The 19,047-nt window shown below is 61.5% G+C and overlaps 1 protein-coding gene across 3 annotated transcripts in view; it reads right to left on the reverse strand.

Annotated features, from left to right (window-relative positions):
* GNAZ (G protein subunit alpha z) overlaps positions 1 to 19,047 on the reverse strand; it is a 43,127-nt gene that overhangs the window by 9,545 nt on the left and 14,535 nt on the right. For all 3 annotated transcript variants that reach the window (XM_067014686.1, XM_059040162.2, XM_067014685.1), the window contains exon 2: positions 12,840 to 13,990. In XM_067014686.1, coding sequence (XP_066870787.1) covers positions 12,840 to 13,562 — 723 coding nt within the window. In that variant the 5' untranslated portion in view covers positions 13,563 to 13,990. The remainder of the gene's footprint in view (positions 1 to 12,839; positions 13,991 to 19,047) is intronic.

The following is a 19,047-nucleotide window of genomic DNA, read 5'->3' on the forward strand; positions in this document are numbered from 1 at the left end:
GAGGCCTCCCAGTGCAGGCCCTGATCCCCTGCTCTGACCCTTGGCACCAGATGCCCACTCAAACCAGCCCCACCCCCCATCTTCTGTCTGACCCCCTTTCTCCCTGGCTCACTTCAGCTTTCGGGCTCCCTGGGTGGTGTGAGTGGGACAGGCTGAAAGGGGTGGGGGCCTGAGTGAGGAGCCTTGAGGCAGCCCCACCCCAAGCCTCCATGGCTGCCTCGGTTGGCCTTGGACTTGACCTCACCCAAGAGTCTCAGGTCCTGCCAACCAGGAGACAGCAGTTATTCTGGGCTGTCGTGAAGTGAGTCACAGTAGAAACGTGGTCGACAGGCAGTGACAGGAAGCTGGAGGCCCAGCATCCCTACCATGGAGCACGGGCGTCTGAGATCCAAGCCTGGCCTCTCCCGGCACCTTTCCCTGGACGTCAAGCAGTCACTCTCAGAAACACAGAGAGAAGCAAGGGGCAGTCCTGGCTTAAGAGAACTGAGGCCCTAGGGGCGGACACAGGTGCACTGACCACCCAGTGCCAAGCCAGCAAGCTGGGGCAGGTGGCATGGAGGGAGAGCACTGTCTGGCTGCCTCTGCCAGGGGAGGCAGTACCCAGGAGTGGGCATGACCCCCCCACAGAGGCTGGGGTCCTACAGTTGGGCCATGGGCTCTACCTGCATCTGTCCAGTTGACGGCACCTCCAGCCACACCTGGAATCTCCTTCCCACCTCTCCCTGCCTCTGCTCCGTGTCTCTGCAACCTGGGGTCACTTCGCTGCCCTGTGCATAGCCCTCCAGCAGCTCCCATCCCAGTGGGGTGACCCGGCACCTTCTGCCTGACCCCAACTCATCCCCGCATGGGGCCTTCACCAGGCTGTCCTTCCCTGGGTCCCGGCGGAGGGGTGGGCTCTCAAGGCCATCCCTGAGCCTCCCCGAAGTAGCCGGTCACTAGCTGGAATCCTTCTGTTGATGTGCTGTGGCTTTGAACACTACCACCCGGTATGCGGGAGCTGGTCTCTCCAGTGCCCGGCAGGGTGAGTGGTCTGCTGGCTGCAGGGCCACGGCAGGCAGGGCTGGATGGTGCGGGATGTAGGTATTAGGCAAGGTGGCCTTGTGCACGGGCTACAGTGAGAGGACACCGGGCGCCACGTGTCCTGCCCGTCCAGGTGGTTGGACCTGGCCACTGGGGAGGGGCCCGCCCGCGCCCCCAACCTCCCCTCCCCCCCACCAGGACCCTGACACTTGGCAGGGCTGGGCCTTCCCCGCTCCCTGCAGCAGGCTCCCTGCCGTCCTGGCCCTTCGCTGCCAGTGGCCTGTGTCCCTTCTCGCCTCAGCGCCGTCGTGAAGCAAAACGAGGGGAAAAAGCATATATAGGCAGGTGCCCTTCTGGCTTTAAAACCATTAGGAACCCCCTGACCTGCCGGGGACGAAGGCTTGGGGTTCATCTTCCTCCCCCAAACCCCGGGGTTTGTGCGGCGGCCCCAGGACCGACTCCACTGTGTGTCCCTGTCGGTGCCCCAGCTCCTGCTCCCCTGACCCCTGGCCTCCGCTGCCACCTGCGGGACAGGCAGCCCGAGGCCGCGGGAGTCGCGACCAGAGTGGGGATTAGTGAGCAGCACAGAGGGATCAGCACTTGGGGCGGTGCACCTCGCACCCCACAGTCCTGGTGCTCACGGCCCTTGGCCCCCCTCCCCAGGGACGAGAAGGGGGCTCAGCAAAGGGCCACCGCCTCTCCCCTCCCAGGGGGCGGCTTGCTGCAGCCCAGGTGGGGGCAGGAGGAGGCTCAGCCCTGCAGGCCTAGGGCCAGAGACAGATGGGGCTTCACTGGGGTGGGAGTGTGTTCCGACGGGTCCAGAAGTCAGAGGCACCGTTTGTCTGTCCCCTGCCCCCCATCGAGTGACAACTGTGACGCGCGTCCTAACAGCGCCGGCCAGGCCTGCCACTTCAAACAGTAGGGCTGTTTAAACAAGATAACAGGCTGCGGGGAAGCTGTGCTCGGGGCCCTAATGGCCTGAAACCCATCTCGAACCTGCCAGAAACAGCGGAAGCTCAGCCTCGGGCCACCTCGCCTGACGCCACCCGTCCCCGCCCCATGCTCAGCACCCACCTTCTCCAGGCAGCCTGTTTGCTGGTCCCCAGTCTCCCAAAGTATACGGCTCAGAGGGGGCTAGGGTGACCCAGAGTAGTAGCAAGTGTGGCAGCCTGTCTGGGGGGCTTAGAGGTTTGTGCGCAGGGTCCATGACAGCACCTGAGGCCCAGCCTCTTTCCCCTGCCCTCATCCTCCCACCCGGACATCTGCCCCTGGAGAGGAAGGACCGCGCCCTGGGCCCCACCGTTTCCCCACGGTGCCTGGCACGGGGCTGGGACCGGGCTGCCTCGGGACGAGTGTGCGCCACCAAGCCCCCCCGCTTCCACTGACACAACCGTGCTGGCCTCGGCATGCTGCGAGTCCTCAGGAGCCAGACAGCCCACATGGACCACAGGTGGCCACATGATGACCCTGGGGCCACACAGGCAGGTCACTGCCCCAGCCCAGCACCAAAACACGCTCTTGCCCTGGCTGGGGGCTTTGCCCACCTGACCGAGCTGTCCCCTGGGAGTCTGTGTGGCCAGCCAGCCCCCGCACCCCAAACACACATTCTTCTGCTCTCTGTTCTCACTGAGCCTCAGAATCAATGACTGACAGGATCTCAGAGCCAGAAAGGACCATTCCTGATCCCACAAGTGTCCAGTAGAGCCCTGGGCAGGTGTGACGAGGGCACTGGGCATCTCGTAACTTTGGATTGGTGGGGGGGAACTGAGTTAGAATTGACTCCCAGATTCCCAAGGCCCCACTTGGAGCACTTGCTCTGCAAGGCCTGGAGCTCCTGTGTCCTGCTCCCAGCTCCCCATGTTATGCCCAGGCCCAGGGAGGAAGGGTGGCAGCCTAGGATGAGGTCCGGGCTCTGGGTCCCACCTGCTCTCACCTCATCTGCCGCTCCCCCACCAACCGCTACCGCCCCCAGGGAGGATGCCTCTTCCAAAGCCCCAGTCCTTCCAGTCCTTTTCAGCTTCAGCTGAAATGAGAACTGCTTCCTATTTGTTTTTGTCTTAAATCTTGCTGGCTTGATCCAAGTCCCCCTGCTGTCAGTCACTGACAGGAAATTAGCAAACAGCATGATGCAGGTGCGTGCAGGCCTGGCCCCGTTTGCAGACCATCACTGCCACCACGGGAGGGAACGGCAGTGCAAACAGCCCCTCCTGCGACCAGACTGAGGACCCCCTAGGCCCCAACACCCTTGCCTAACACTGTTCAGCAAGGTGGAGCTTCTGCACCCCTGGGTCCCGGGCCACCCCTCCTGGAGGAAAGGCTGGAGAGCCATGGGCAGGTGGCCAGTTCCTGCAGGGACATGAGAAGCTGGGGACAGGGCAGGGGAGCAGGTAGACATCTCAGTGGGGAACCTCTGCTTGTAGCCAAACAAAATGGATTTCAGAAATGCTCATTCTTAGGAAGTAATATTTGGGCCATTACTGCCCTAACCCTGGCTTCTCCACCAGCAGGGGGTCGGGGCTGGGCAAGGGCAGTCTTCTGGGGTCTCAGCTCCATTGAGAAACTGATCAGTGACAGAGCCTCTCCCAGGAAGGATGCCTTACATGTGCTGGTGCAACCAGACGATCAGGACGCAGTTTAGGGAATTCCGCAGGACCCTGGGACCACAGCAGGGCCCTCGAGCCTGGGAACGCTGCTCCTGCCTGTGGGGGCAGCTGGTGCTTTATCCTGCCCCGGATGCTGTCACTGTGGCTGGCATACCCCACACCCTGCTAGGTGCTTGGTGGCTGACAGCGTTCTCCCGGTGCTCGACCTGGCCAGCACGGTCCAAGCCTCTCAGCCCCCTTTTCAGGAGAGGCAGGGGGATGAAGAAGCTGGGTAGGGCCCTGTTTCTGGCTCCCAAACCCTTGTCTTCGTGTCACTGCCTCTTGAGTGGGTCCTCGAAACCTCACCCCCCTCCAGCTGTGACCACCCGTATCAACCCCAGGGCTGAGCCAGCCCATCCCCCCAGACTGGCAGGAGATACCGGGCCACGGGGTCACAGCAGCTATGCCTGGGGACAGAGCACTGGGCAGGAGCAGGAACAAGGTTCGGGGGAAGGGCGTTCCAAAGGCTGGCTGGTCAGCAGGTCATGGCTGTGGTCTCACTGAACCCAGGCTGGAGTCACAGGCAGTGTCTCCATCCATGTCCTCCACAACCATTGGGGACAGTAGGTCTCCCACCCCCATGGGCTCCTTGCTGTCCAGAAGAGACCTTCTGCCCTTCCTGGGCCCCACACCACTGCAGCAGGGGCTGGGATGCCCTGTGAGGAACATGTGCTATGTCAGGGCTGGTGGTGCCCAACGCCAGGTCCCCGGGTCAGCTGTGCTACAAAAGGCCAGCCTGCTAGGTCTGGGCATCAGAGAGCATGGTGACAGTTCTGCCCAGCGCCTCCTCTGTCCTGATTCAGTGTGGTCTCTGGCCTTGGTGATGCCGTATCCTGATGCCCCAGGCTGTGCTGGGGGTGGGACTTGGCACCTGGACCTCGCCCAGGTGGCCCAGCTCTCCATGGCCCCCCAAAACCCCTTGGTCCTGAGAGGCACTGGCAGCCTGGCCCTGGGAAGCCTGAGCAGGAATGGGGAGTGGGGGGCTGGGTGGTTGTCTCTTGTGAGAAGAAAAAGAAATGGCAGGAGGGCACTGTGTTCCCTGCAGGCCTCTGTGATTCCCACAGCCTTCCCAGCCACCAAACCAGGCAGGGTGGCCCAGGCCACAGGGGAGGCCACGGGGCTGACCAGGGTCTAAGCTCCACTGCTGGGCATCCCCCTCCATCAGAGCGCCAGCCTCAGAGTCCCAGGTTCTCTGGGCACCAAGCACAGGCACCTGACAGATGTCAAAACTGCATCCTGTCCTTGAGCCGTGGATCTGTTGTCTGGCTTTGCAGATAAGGGAGCCACGACTGGACCAGCTTGTCCAGCTGAGGCCGCACAGGACTGGGGCTGCATGTGGCTGGCCCCCTTTCGCCTCCTGAGGTCCTGTCTTTGGGCAGATGAGGCTGAAAGAAGAGCCGAGGGGGCGTCCCTGGAGCCGGCAGGCAGTCAACAAAGGGCCCGGGTAGGAAGCCGCCCAAGAACTACAGGTTGCCCCAGTAAGCTGTTCCAGACTGTTCTTTCCCCAGCGGCTGGTAGTTGGCTACAGAGCTGGTTTCCTGGAGCCTGAGACACAGGCCCAGAGGCTATGGCTTCTGGGGAATGTGGAGCTGGGCCATGCGGCTTGGAGGCTCTGGGCCTCCTCAGCCAGGATGCCGTCAGCCTTCCCAGGGTCACTGAAGGCCCGAAAAGGTGTGTGGGGCTGTGGCCTGGGGCTGGCCTCAGCGAAAACCTCAGGACATGAGGCCCACGGCCTCTGGGTGACTGTGGTTTTATTCATGAAATTAGAGCAAATATATGAGCTGAGTAGACACCAACTAGGGGTGATGAAGACAGGGTCAGGGTGAGCTGTGGCCCAGGTTCCCAGGCCAGCCTGAGTTCAGTTTCTGGATCTGAGGACATGTGTCCAGTGGGGAGCTACGTGCAGGGAACACGGCCACCTTCTGCTCCATCCGGGGGGCCGCCCTCAGATGACCATGCCCCCTTGCCCTAGCTGACTGTATTCAGATGTACCAAAACACTAGACTGTCGGAGCCAGAGGGGCCTGGGGGTGGGGGCGGTCCCCGAGTTCTGTTAGCACAGAGGCCTTTCTCAGTGTTGTTCAGGGCCAGCTGTCTGTGCTGGTTACCGAGGGTCCCCCAGTGGTCTCAGCCAGCTCCCTGGAGCCTGTTCTTGCTAAGTGGAGAAGTTGTTTTTCAGTTCTCAGATTATAGAAATCCCTTAAAACAATAATAATCTGCATCTTAAAACACCTCTGGGTTCTGACATGTGCGTAAGGAGTGGGGCTAATGCGCTCAGGAAATTAATTAACCCGCTGGCCTGGGTGCTGAGCGGGACGCAGGCTGGGGAGGTCCCTCTGCCCTGAAGCTCCTGGTAAGTGAGGGATATAGAGGTTCCGTGGGGTGCAGGGACACTGAGAAGAGCAGATCACCTGGCAGAGAGGATGTGTGCAGATGTGGGAGCTGCAAGAGGCCCCGATGAGCCCTGGCAGCAACGTCTACCCGAGGCAGTGCTGGGGGTGGGAACTGGCACCCGGGACCTTGCCCAGCTGGCCCAGCTCTCCATGGCCCCCCCCAAACCCCTCGGTCCTGCCTCTGTGGGCCACCCCCACAGGCCCCGTGACCCAGGCTGGATGCGCAAGGTCGAGCCCAGATTACCATCCCCACCTTCATCCCAATCCGTCCAGGCCCTGCTCCTGATGTCTGCTCCCTTCTCCCCTGCAAGGCAGTCTCTGGGGCAGGACGCCCCCTGGGGTTCTCTGGACCCAGAGAGCTGCTGCACTGGGGTGCCTCGGGGCCGGCCACAGCTAGCATGGGGCCAGCGGATGCGGGCACTGGGGGAGCCACTCCGGCCTCCAGGGGTTGCTCAACGTGGTCCCCATGTGACCTCAGGGGAGGAAGGGCCACAGTCGCCTCTGTCCCTCACTGCTTCCTGAACAAGCCCCATGGGGCCTGTCCTCAGGCGGAGACCCTGGGAGGCCCGGCTGGAGCAGATTCGCACATGAGTCCAACATGCTGACAGAGACATGGCAGAACCACCTGGCTCCAGGCTGCTCCCCTATGCAGAGGCTCGATTCTCATGAATCTTCCGGGGGAGAGCATGAAGCCATCTGGCAAATGACCATTCGCAAGCGGGACGAACGTGAACACAGAAAAGACAGGTGTGGTCACAGTGGCAGAGCAGGGAGGCGCTGAGGGGTCACAAAGGAGGCTGACAGCTCTTTAAAAGGATATAGACAGTGAGCACTAATTCACCGATGAATGAGCCTGAGGGGCAGGTCCTTCCAGCCAGGGTTCGCGGGTCACCGGCTGCAGGAGGCTGGTGAATGTTTAACATCTGGCTGGGGTGGGGGCCAGCTGTAGAGGCTGCTAATTTCCATGGTGTCATTACTCTCACCTGGATGATTTTAAGCTACCAACATGATGTCAAACAGCTCACAAACTTCTTAAAAACGGAAAAATTGTCACTTGTGAGCTGGTGTTGGCCAGCCACTGCCCTCCAGTGGATGGGTGTGCAGCACAGGTGGGTGCCGGCGCTGCCCACACAGCGCCAATGGCGCCCGCCTGCTCCCTCCCAGGGCTGGTCCGTGACCTGGCAAGAGGCTGACCCCAACCCGCCTATGGGGGAAGGACCTCAGTCTCAGATCCAAGGGACACGTGGACACCCCCATGCAGATTCCACCAGGGCACGTGGCAAAGGATGTCGTGTGGGAGAGGTGGAGCGTGGGGGGATGGGAGGGGCACGTCCCACATGCTCCACTGTGTCCAGTGACAGCCTGTGCCTGGGGTGGGGGGGCGCCCTAGTGACGTGGCAGGAGGTGGCTACCATGGAGGGGTGGGCACACAAGGATCCCAGGGTGAGGAGCGGGGCTGGAGGGAGGCCACACTGAGCGGCAGGTGGCCTGCCTGTCCTTCCGTCCTACTGTCTGGCTGACCTCTAACGGAGGACCTATTCTGGGCGCGAGCTGAGCACAAAGGGAGCAGGAAGCAGGAGCCCTCGGGAATGCCCAGTGTGACAGGGCAGGGAGAACGGAGGAAGTCGCCGTAGAGAGGGGCCTCGTGCTGCCCTGGGAGCAGGGGAGGGCCGGCTGCGGCTGCTGCCTCTCCACCTGCCCTCCCCCTCCCCCATGCGAGGCCCAGGGCCCACAGAGGGGAGGACCACATGGCCTCAGCCCCCTTAGGGCTGAGACAAGGGCCAGGCACTGGACCGAGGAACCCGGCTAGTGCCAGGGTCGGAGAAGCCCGCACAGAGGTGGGCACTGTTCACAAGCGCTGGCAGCGGCTCCAGGCCACCAACGATCCAGCTGTGAGTGCACACCTGGCCCCCTTGAGCCGCCACACGTCTCCAATGCTTGGGAGGGGTAACAGGCCACAGAGAAAAAGGGCTGGGCCGAGCGTGGAGGGGGACGCCGGGGGGGGAGCGCTCGGGGCCAGCTGAGCCCTGTGCCTGCTGCACCCGGTGTGAGAGGCACCGTGGTGGCCCTGCCGGGGGCCTGGCCCTCTAGCTGCCTTTGCCTCCTGGCTCTGGTCCAGGAGGCCTCTGCTGTCCCAGGGGCAGCGTGGTTTGCAGAGGTCAAAGGTGCATGTGGCCCTGGCACATCACGAGACCAGAAGGAGCTGCTGGGGAGACCAGTGCCTGGTGGGGGAGGCTGGTGGCCTCTGGCGGGTCAATGGCATGCTTCTCTGGCTCTGTCCCAAGTCCCCACGGCACGGTTCCTGGAACTATGTCCTCCACTGGGTCGGGAGCAGGAGGCAGAGTGGGGACCTGCTCTGCTAGAGCTCCCTGTGGTCCTACCACTGACGGGGTGGGGGCTGCTGGGCCAGTGCCAACCCTGATGGCCACTCAAGTCCTCCAAACCCTGCTCACTGCCCCCACCCTGAGACCCATGATGAGTGATCTCTGGGCCTCAGTGTCCTCATCTGCAAAGCTGGCTGGTTAAGGGCACTAAAGGGTACGTCAGGTCCATTCCTAATCTAAGCCGGGTATCTACCACCTCTCGCATCTCCCACTTGTAACCACGTCCTTTGCACAAATGCAACCCCCTCTGTCACCAGCAGGTGACGGACAGTCAGTTTTGCCACAGACCCAGGCAGCACCATTTTGTGACACAGTGCCGTTCACCATGTCACTGAAACATGCTCCCTTTTTGGGCTGAATGACAAAGCACACTATTTGTAGGACAGCCTGGAGTAGCCCCCCTCCTTGGGCACACTGCACACACATGTTAAGGCCTGCGGCTGCACACCCAGCAGGTGCACAGCAGGTATAATAGCAGGCACACGGCAAGTATACAGCAGACGCACGGCAGGCCTGCTGACAGTTTCACCAGGAAAGGGCAGCGAGCAAGCCCCTGAGGGTGTTCCCGTGAGAACACTGACACCTCACAGCCACCTCGTCCTCCTCTTCTGAAGGACTCCCCACCATGCAGAGGCCATGGGTCCATCAGCAGGTGCGCTGGGCTGAGGCTGGGTGGCAGGTTGACAGCAGGGTGCTGGGGTCCCGCCTGCCAGGTACTAACGCGGGGGGCCTCAGGGGTTGCCGTGTGGGGTGGGCACCCAGGCGGGCAATGGCTGAGTTCCTCTTTCTTTATCCTGGGAAGAGGCCACGAGCCAGGTGGAGAAGGAAGTGGCTCCCCAAAGGGCGGGTGGGGCAGGGAGGCCTGCCTTGGCACCAGGCAGCAGGTGTGGCTCGGGGAGGACCCATGGCTGCGTGAGCTCAGACTGTGACCTGTCCTCCCACCTGTGATGGGGACCCCGGGCATGGCTGCCGTCCCACAGGACCCATCAGGTGATGCATGACTGGGCTGTGCTCTGGCCTCCTGTGCTGCCTGGACAGCCCCACATGGGGACAGTGAAGGCCCCCTGGTGTCTGCAGGACTGTATGGGGGGACGGGCCCCAAGCAGGCCAAGAACCCATTAAATCCTCCTGGGACAAGGGCCCGGAATTGTCACCAAGGCTGAGCACAGCTTCTGGGATCTGCTGGTTGCCATGGTCCACAGACGCCTGGAATCTGCCCCCTGCCCAGGGGCTGCCCTGCATGTGCTGCAGCCCTCCGTGCCCTCTGCGCCCAGCGGTCCTGACGTCACCCTTGGCAACGTGCTGACGCAGAAGCCAGCGGGCAAGTGGGGGTGGGGCAGGGACTCCTCTACCAGGTGCAGGGAGTCGGGGGGCGGGGGTGGTGGGGGGAGGAAGCCGCAGGCGCTGAGCGGGGAGGAGCTCCGAGGAGCCGTGTCCAGAGCCTGGCACCAGGCCCTGGGAGCCTCTGGTTTCTCCTGGCCGCCTGGCCTCTGCCAGGGCCCTTGGAAAGGAGAAGATGGGGTGGCAGCCCAGTCCCAGACCCTCCGCAGTGCTCGCCTCCCGCAAGCACGGAGAGGCAGGTTGGGCTCTCCCCAGGTGGCAGCTAGGCCACCTTGAGGGCCAGCGGTGGTAAGACTCATGGCTGGTATTGTCGCTGCTCAGTAGAGTTTGTTCTTCATCGAGACACTGCTAGTAGAGCATGAAAGGTCAGAACCACTTGGAATCCAGTGGATTTCCAGCCTTGCTTGAGTTTCTCATTAAGAATCTCCTTTTCTGGTGAACAACCACCTCCCCAGGCCTGCCGAGTGCAGGCGGTGGGCAGGCAGGGGGCGCGGGCCTGGACGCTGGCCTCTCCCCTCAGGAAATGCTGTGATGGCCCCAGAGCCTGGCTGCCTTCAGGAGGACGTGTGGGCCTCACAGTGAAACCCCCGCAAGGGCCACCTGTCCACCCAGTTGTCCACATGACCCAGCCAGGCGGCTACTTGCTCACACACGATGGGGCCACCCTAATGAGCGACGGTGATGGAGGGGTGTGCGGGCACTGGGCGGGGGTGACGCCTGACATGAGACCTGGAGGACAGGGCAAGTGGGCAAGGGACGAGGGGCAGGGGACAGGGTGGCCACGTGCTAAAGGCTGGAGAGCTTGGAGCACGTGGGAGTGAGCCGAGCCCGCGAGGCCAGAGCAGAGAGGAGAGGGGCTGTGGGCTGCGGGGATGGTGGGCGGAGCTGGGAGGGCCTCAGGCAGAAGCCCTGGCCTGGGGCCCGTCTTTGAGGACACTTAGGCCACTTGGGCCGCCAACTCGTCAACAGGCTCAGAGCAGGAAGGGCAGCCAGATGCCTCCATGAAACACGGGACACACGCGGGGACCAGGCTCCCTGCCCCCATGACCTGGCACACCTGTGGGCGCAGACACGGCGGGCAGGACGTGCCAGCGGACAGTCTGGAAGCCCGCCCAGCACTGAGGGAATTCACCATGCCCGTCCTGGAGATGACAGATGTGGCCCCCGGAGGCCTCTGAACACAGGCCACCACCAGCCTCAGGACACAGCCGAAAACAGGCAGACGAGACAGCTGCAGCCCAGGCGGCCGTAGACCTGCCCAGGCACCCCGCTTCGCCTCAGGGCCTGGTCAGCCCCAAGCCCTCTGCCCACAGTGATGCCTCACCAAGGAGCCTGACCTTGCTCCTCCGCTGCCCAGACCACACGTGGCCCTCAAGTGGCGGTGGGCGGAAAAGGGACGAGACTCTGGGGGACAGTGTTGGGAGCAAGACGGGCTGGCCCACAGGGAGCTGCAGACTGTCCAGGCCCCTGCCGCTGGGATACGGCTCCGCCTCCTGTCTCCGTGGCCTCCTACAGCTGCTCCGCCTTCTCCACCAGGCTGGGCCTCCGTGCAAACCAGAAGAGTGCTGCATACCCTCCTCTATTTGGAAAGCCAGTCAGGTGCCCAGCACAGTGGCCACTACCTGCAGCTGCCCGCAGAGTTCCTGGGGCTGCAGCCCCAAATTAGGACTCCCTGCCGAACCCAACGAATAAAGCCATCACCTGCCTAAAAAAGACGAGGTGTCCCTTCCTTGCATCGCCCTGTCCCCTGGTCCCCTCATTTCCCAGCATGAAGGATCCCCCTCACGAACATCATCACCCCTTCCCCTGAGTCCCTGCCAGCTTGCCACCTCCCCGAGCCCCTGGCACCCAGCCCAACACCACTTACAGCTCCTTTGCAGACTCCCTGTTTGCCCCCATGCCCACCCCCTCAGGATTAAAGACCTCTTAAGGGCAGATGCCAGGTCTTTGCTCAGTGATCCTGCCTGGCACAGACCCTCTGCTGTGGGGTGGCCCCAGCCACACTCATCCCTATCCGGCTGAGCACCCTCCACCACCACCGCTCCTGGGCACCCTGGGAGACTGCAGCGCCCGTGCCTGGGCCTCCTGCCTCGGTTGGGCCTGCAGTGCACTGCCCACCCTCTTCTTGCCAGGGGCCTGGCTCCCACCTGCCAGCAGCTCCCCGCAAGCCTCCACTGGCTCAGCACCGGGTCCAGATTGCCCCTCGGCACCTCTTGCACTGCACCCACCTCTGGGGTCTCCCTGCCACGTGACTCTGAGCTCCTAGCCCACAAGGTGGTTCTCAGCCTGGGAAGAGGGCCTGAAAGAATTACCACGCCTACCCGACCTCTGGGGATTAAACCTCAGAAAAGGTTCTTAACCCTGTGGCTGACAGACTCTCAGGACCCGGATGGGGTTGCGGCGCTGAGGTTCCTGGGATGGAGCACAGTGCCCAGCTGGTAGGAGCTGCTGCATTTACTGAACTGCCACATGGACAAACAACTGGATGCCCAGCCTGCGCCATGTCCTGTAGGGCAGCCAACCTCTCTCCTGCCTCCAGGGTCACTCCCTGTGCACCTGGCCACACTCGACCTCACCTGCAGCAAAGCCCCTCGCGGTGCCAGCTTCCCCTCCTCCCCACCCCCAGGTGGCCAACATGCTCTGGGAGCTGAGGAGCAGGCCCTGCTCAGCAGAGAGCTGGCCCTCTGCACCCCGAGAGCGTCAGGCATGGGATGTGCGGTCTGCTCGCAGCACCTACGTGAGGCCACCTGGGCCCGTGAGCACCATGAGGGCAGTGCTGTCTGCAGCCAGTGAGGGTGGCATGGCACAGAGAGTATCCCTGCCCGGTGGAACCCAGGGTGGGGTTACAGTGGAGTTAGGGGCCCCCCAGCTGGGGTGGCCATGGAGAGCTGCCCTCCAGGCAGACGTCCTGATGGCAGGCGCTACCCTGAGGTCCGCGCTGGTGCCACCCTGGCTCCCCTTGGACAGCAGCCACTCCCCTCCCACCCTGGACACAACCAGGATCCTGCCGGCTCCCGCATGGCAGCAACGAGCAGAAGAAGAGCCCGGTCACTCACTCACCGTCTGGTTGTCCTCGTAAAGCTTCAGGTCATAGCCACTAAGCTCCACGCAGAAGATGATGGCGGTGACACCCTCGAAGCAGTGGATCCACTTTTTGCGCTCTGACCTCTGCCCGCCCACATCCACCATCTTGAAGGTGAGCTCCTTGAAGGTGAACTTGTTCTCCACGATGCCCGTGGTCATGTCCCGGGAGCGCAGGATGTCCTCCACGGTGGGAACGTAGTCGGGCGCGGCGATGCGCTCCAGGTCGTTCAGGTAGTAGGCCGCGTTGTCCTCCAGGTGGTACTCGCTGGAGCGGCCGAAGCAGGCCTGTGCCCCAGGGTCGGCCCACAGCCGCCGCATGACACCCAGCAGCTCAGGTGTGATCTCGCCCTTGCTCTCGGCAGGGCCCGTCAGCGCAAACAGCTGCACAGCGTCGTAGGCGCGGTCGGGGTTGTGGAAGTCGATCTTGAGCGCAGCCAGGGCACGGATGATGCGGGTCAGCGAGTCAATGGCGTTGTAGATAATGAGCGGCTTGTACTCCTTGCAGGCCTCCAGGTTGAAGCCACCGCTGTGGATGATCTTCATCTGCTTCACAATGGTGCTCTTGCCCGAGTTGCTGGTTCCCAGCAGGAGCAGCTTGATCTCACGGCGCTGCCGCTGGCTCTCCGAACGCAGGTGGCGGTCAATTCGCCGGGACCGCCGTGCTGCCTCTTTCTCCTCTGAGCTTTGCCGACATCCCATGGTCCGGCAGCGGCGGGCCCAGACGCGGAGCACGGGATGGGGCGCCTCTCCTGGTGGCCACCGAGCGGGGGAGCTGAGACTAGAGGCAGGTGCGCCCAGCGGATGGGAGCCGGTGCCCTGGAGCACTCAGCGTGGGTGGGGGGGCGAGGCCATGCCCCACTGCAGCCCTTGCCCCGGCGCCTCCTCTCCAACTGGCATGGCTCTTGCGCTGCGGGAGGCGGCTGAGCCCTCCCTCAGGGACACTCCACCTCCCAGGGCCACAGTGGGGCCAGATGCGCCGCAGTCATTCCCTGTCCTCCTGACGGTGGGAAGCCGTCAGGTCGCTGGTTGCTGGGGTAATGCTGCCGAGTGTGGCTAGAGGGCCGGCTGTCAGTAAGGATGTTGTGGGCTCTCCCTGTGGTCCCCCTGCCTCAGGCATCCGCCTTCACCTGCCAACAGAAGAACAGCATGAGCCTCCTCCCACCACAGGCTGGGTGGGCAGGGAAGCCCTGGACCGCGGGAAGCGGCCTGGGGAATGATGAATCAGAGCCTCCCCCCTGCCCCCCCAGTGGAGCTCAAACCACAGCAAAACATGCCTGGCCGCCACCCTGCACCCCTCCCGCCGGCCAGCTGGCCTGAAGCCGGAGCTCAAGGAAAGAGTGCCCACAGCTAGGCCAGGACCAGGCCTGAGGGTCTTCAGAGGGGAGAGAGCCCAGCACCCTGCCACTCTGCCCTGCCCACCCGTACCCGGTGACCTCACGCTCGCCGAGCCACAGACCTCCGTCTGGTGGTGGTTAGGGCTCCATGTGGTGGTTCCACACCCTCTCCTGCAGCTGCTGGCGCTGCACCCACATGTTTACCATGGGGTCCCAGACCAGGGTAACTGGGTGCTACCGACTCTTACCGCCTCCCACGAGTGGGGTCACTCCTGCTCTCTCTAGGGCAGGGGCTCTCAAATGGGCAGGGCGGTGGCCAGGTGTGGGCAGCAGGCCAGGCCAGAGCAATGCAAGGGCATCGGGAAACAGCAAGTCCAGGGCAAGGAAGGGGCGGCCCAGAGGCTCCCTGGTCCCAGGCCAAGCCTTTCAGGTCCCCTGCCCCCTCTGGTCAATAAGGAGCAGCTGTGCTCACACCTGGTGCAGGGCCTCAGCACCAGCTCTCTGCCAGCCCCATGTTGACCCAGGAAGTCTGCATGCTCCTTCCAGGGCTCCCCCAACCACCTGCAGCAGCTGAGCCGGGTCCTTCCCACCAGGGCATCCCCAAAGCTCAGCCTCTGCCCCTTCCTGGGAGCCCAGGACGGCACCCCCCTCACCCCATCCACTCAGCCTCTGTCCCTGCCTGGCTGCCTGCCCCCTGCAGCACCCCCATCTTGCCATGGCCAGCATCCACCCCCAAATGCCCCTGTTCCCCCCACAGCAGGCCCTGGGTGGGAAGGACCCCGAGTCTTGTCCATGTCCCCCTCCCAGCCCGTCACTCTCCCAGCCGCCTCCATGCCTGCCAGTCCCCGCCATCCTGCCCTGGAGCTGTGACCCCGAGCCCATTCTCTCCCTGGGCTCCCCCTGCTCTCAGGGTGGTGTCAGCCCAGCTGTGTGGCCGGGCCCATGACCCCCGTCTCAGAGCCTGTCCCTCACTGATCACAGCACACCCAGAGCCGGTCCCCAAGAGGTAAAGTGTCCAGCACAGAGCCTGGTACCCAGTCAGTGCTCCCCCACCCCCATCCCCATCACCTGTGAGCACCCCCCATTTTGCCGCCTGGGCCTCCACCCCATCCCGCCCCGCCCCACCCTCCGCGGCAGCACTTGGGCCTGGCACACAGCAGGTGCCCAGTCAGCAAGGGGGGAGGGGTTCAGCCTTGGGGCGCTGTCTCCTGCTTCGCTGCAGCCCCACAGCCCACAGTGGGGGATGTACCAGGAGACGTCTCTGCTGAGAGCAGCGACTAAACGGCTGGTCATTCAGCATGGCCCCAGCAAGGATGGCGATCACACTTAGAACAGAAGCCCCGAGGTGACCCCCCTCTGGGCACGGGGTGGGTGTTCTTGAGCGAGTGTCGTAGGATGACGCATACAGGACACAGGCAGCACATGCACCCACAGGCATGTGCCCCCCAACACACACGTGCGTGCATGTACTGTGTGAGTAGAGGTCTGCGAAGTTATTTTCCAAGCAGCAATGAGCTCTATGTTGTGAAATTACAAGGGATTTGTGCATTTTACCATGTTTCCTATACTTTCCTCATGAACTGTGTCATAAGAAAGGTTTATAGACAAGAGTCCCGCCCGGGACTTGCCCTGGACCGTAAGTATGTGTGACAGGGACCCAGGCGTTGCTCCCTGGTCGCTGCTGATGACCCGGCCCTGCCCTCGGCCAGCAGCCCCGGACATCTGGCTCCAGCCCAGCGTCTGCCCAGGGCCCCCAGTGCTCAGTCTCCTGAAGGCGATGCTGGCTACACTGGGGTAACCCCATGTTGTCATTTCCGTTTTTTTTTCAATTTTGTGTCTTAAAGTCTCAGGTACAGGCAGGCCCCAAGTGGCCAATTCTCCCTTAGCTGATCAGCGACAGGGACAAAGGTCACCCAGGAGAGCAGGTCCCTCCTGTTGTCTGGGGCCCCCAGAGACAAGCAGACCCCCAGGCACTGGGTCTCCCTGTGGTGACCCCTCTCTCGGGACATAGTTTAATCTGCACAGGTGACACGGCATGGGGTCCAGCAGGCCAGTCCCCTGCCTCCGTGCAGGGCTGCACCTGAACAGACAGCACCGTCGGCCACGTCCTCGCAAGCGCCGCACACAACCCCCCGCACCCAACCCCATGCAGCCTGGGGAGCCCGCCCTCCACCTGGCTCTGGCATGGGACCCCTGCCTGCTCCTCACGGGCCAGCTCAGGCCCTTGTGGCCCACCAGCGGGCACCCCACCTCTCCCGCCCCTTCTCTGGTCTCTCCCACCAGACTGAGGACCTTAGCAAACACCACATACAAAAATTAACTTAAAATGGATCAAAGACCTAATACTGTAAGACTCTTAGGAAAAATCATAGGGCAAAAGCTGCCTGACACTGGGTTTGGCACTGATTTCTTGGATAACACACCAAAGGTACAAGCAACAAAAGAAAAAACCAACTGGATTTCATGAAAATTTTAAACTTTTGTGCACCAAAAGACGGTATCAGCAGGTAAAGAGTCAATTCACGGAATGGAAGAAAACATCTGCAAATTGTATACCTAATAAAGGATTAATATCTAGAATATAGAGACAACTCCTAAAATTCAACAAAAAACCCAACCTGATTCAAAACTGGGCAAAGGACTTGAATGGACATTTATCCAATGAAGATATATGAATGGCCAATAAGAACAAGAAAAGATGTTCATCACTAATTACTAGAGAAATGCAAACCAAAACCACACTAAGATACCACCTCACACCTATAAGGATAGCTACTATTGAAAAAAATCCCAGAAAACAGTGAATACTGACGAGACATGGAGAAATTGGAACCCTTGCGCACTGCTGGTGGGAAGGTAAAATGGTGTAGCTACTATAGAAAACAGTATGGAGGTTTCTCACAAAAATAAAAACAGACCTACCACATGATCCAGTAAATCCACCTCTGGGTACATATCCAAAAGAATTGAAAGCAGGGTCTCAAAGCAATTTTTTTTTCTTTTTATTTTTTTTTGCGGTACGCGGGCCTCTCACTGCTGTGGCCTCTCCCGTTGCAGAGCACAGGCTCTGGATGCGCAGGCTCAGAGGCCATGGCTCACAGGCCCAGCCGCTCCGCGGCATGTGGGATCTTCCCGGACCGGGGCACGAACCCGCATCCCCTGCATCGGCAGGCGGACTCTCAACCACTGCGCCACCAGGGAAGCCCTCAAAGCAATTTTTGTACACCCATGTTCATAACAGCATTATCCACAATAGCTAAGAAGCAGAAGCAACTCAAGTGTCCACTGATAGACAAATGGACAAACAAAATGTGATAAAAACATACAAGGGAATGTTATTTAGCCTTAAAAAGGAAGGAAATTCTGACACCTGCCACAACATGGATGAGCCTTGAGGACATTATGCTCAGTGAAACAGGCCCGGCACAGAAGGACAAATACCGTAGGATTCTAATTACATAAGGTCCTTAGAGCAGTCAAGCTCATAGGGACAGAAAATAGATGGTGCCAGGGGCTGGGGAGCTGTTGCTTAATAGGGTCAGAGTCTGTTTGGGAAGATGAAAAGGTTCTGGAGACGATGGTGGTCATGGTTGCACAACGACGTGAATGTACTTAATGCCACTAAACTGTACCATTTAAAAATGGTTAAAATGGTAAATTTTGTTATTTGTATTTTAACACACCCATGAGAAAAGTGGGGCTGGCCACGTGGTCCTTGACCAGTGCAGCCACAGGGCAATGGAGGAGTAAATGGGAATCGTGGCTGGGGGCGACTATGTGTGTTGGGCCAAGTCTGGGAGCCAACTGCCACCTATGGGGTGGTGGAGCCTGGGGCTATGCGCGGAGACAGGTAGGGAGGTCTGTGAGCAGAGGGACCTCAGGACAGCCCCATCCCCTCGGAAGCTCCTGCCAGTTCGATCTCTTTGGGTCTGACTGGGCTTTCCTGGACCCCTGAGGACGTCCCCAGTCAGCCCAGAGGCACAGGGCCAAGGGCAGGACGACCACATCATTCCCTGGCCAGTAACTGTTCATGAGTCCTCAGGTCCCGAATCCCAGGATGCCCCACTACAGCGCTGCTGGGTCTGGCTGGAAATCACTGAGGAGTGGGGGAGGGAGGGGCACTGGGGGGGCGGTGCAGGGGTGCCATGGCGTGACCGGGGAACCAAAGGAAGGTAGGGTGGCCGGACCAAGACAAATGAGAGAGGCACAGGGAGAGAGGAGGGGGCGGGTCGGCCGGGAGGAGCCCGCGGTGCGGGTGCACATCCATGCTGTGGTTGCATGCCTGCAGATCTGTGCCTGCGTCTGTGTGCACGACGGCACACGTGTGCACACACTGGTCTAGGTAGTGCCTGTGTGCAGGTCCATGTACGTGTGTGCAGGGAGGTGCACACGCACGTCTGTGCCGCTGCACGTGGCATGTGGGGAGCAGGGGTGCACATGGAGGAGTCAGGGCTCTGTCACTCAGTTACTTACTGGGCCGGCTGGCAGTGATGGAGGGGGGGGGACTGCTGAAGACCCTTGATGGAGAATGGTGGGCATCAGACCAAAGGTAGCAAGTGAGCAGTGGTGAGGGAGGGGCCCAGTTCCAGAGAGTGGGGTGGGGGCGGGTAGGGGTTGATGCAGGCTGCACAGGTTGGGGGGCCGGCCTCTGGGAAGGAGGTGGTGAGGAAAGCGGGACTGCGGGTGCAAAGGTCCTGAGATGGGGACGTGCCTGGCATCAGAGGGACAGCACGGATGCTGGGGGCTGGCGCCGAGAGTGAGGGGCCGGCCTCTTCCCTGAGCCAGGTGGGAGCCAGCCAAGGTTTGGGTGATGAGTGTTGTGTTGTCTGGAGTGTGAACAGCATCCCTGG

This window comes from Kogia breviceps, chromosome 15 (assembly GCF_026419965.1).
Source record: "Kogia breviceps isolate mKogBre1 chromosome 15, mKogBre1 haplotype 1, whole genome shotgun sequence".
Lineage (NCBI taxonomy): Eukaryota > Metazoa > Chordata > Mammalia > Artiodactyla > Physeteridae > Kogia > Kogia breviceps.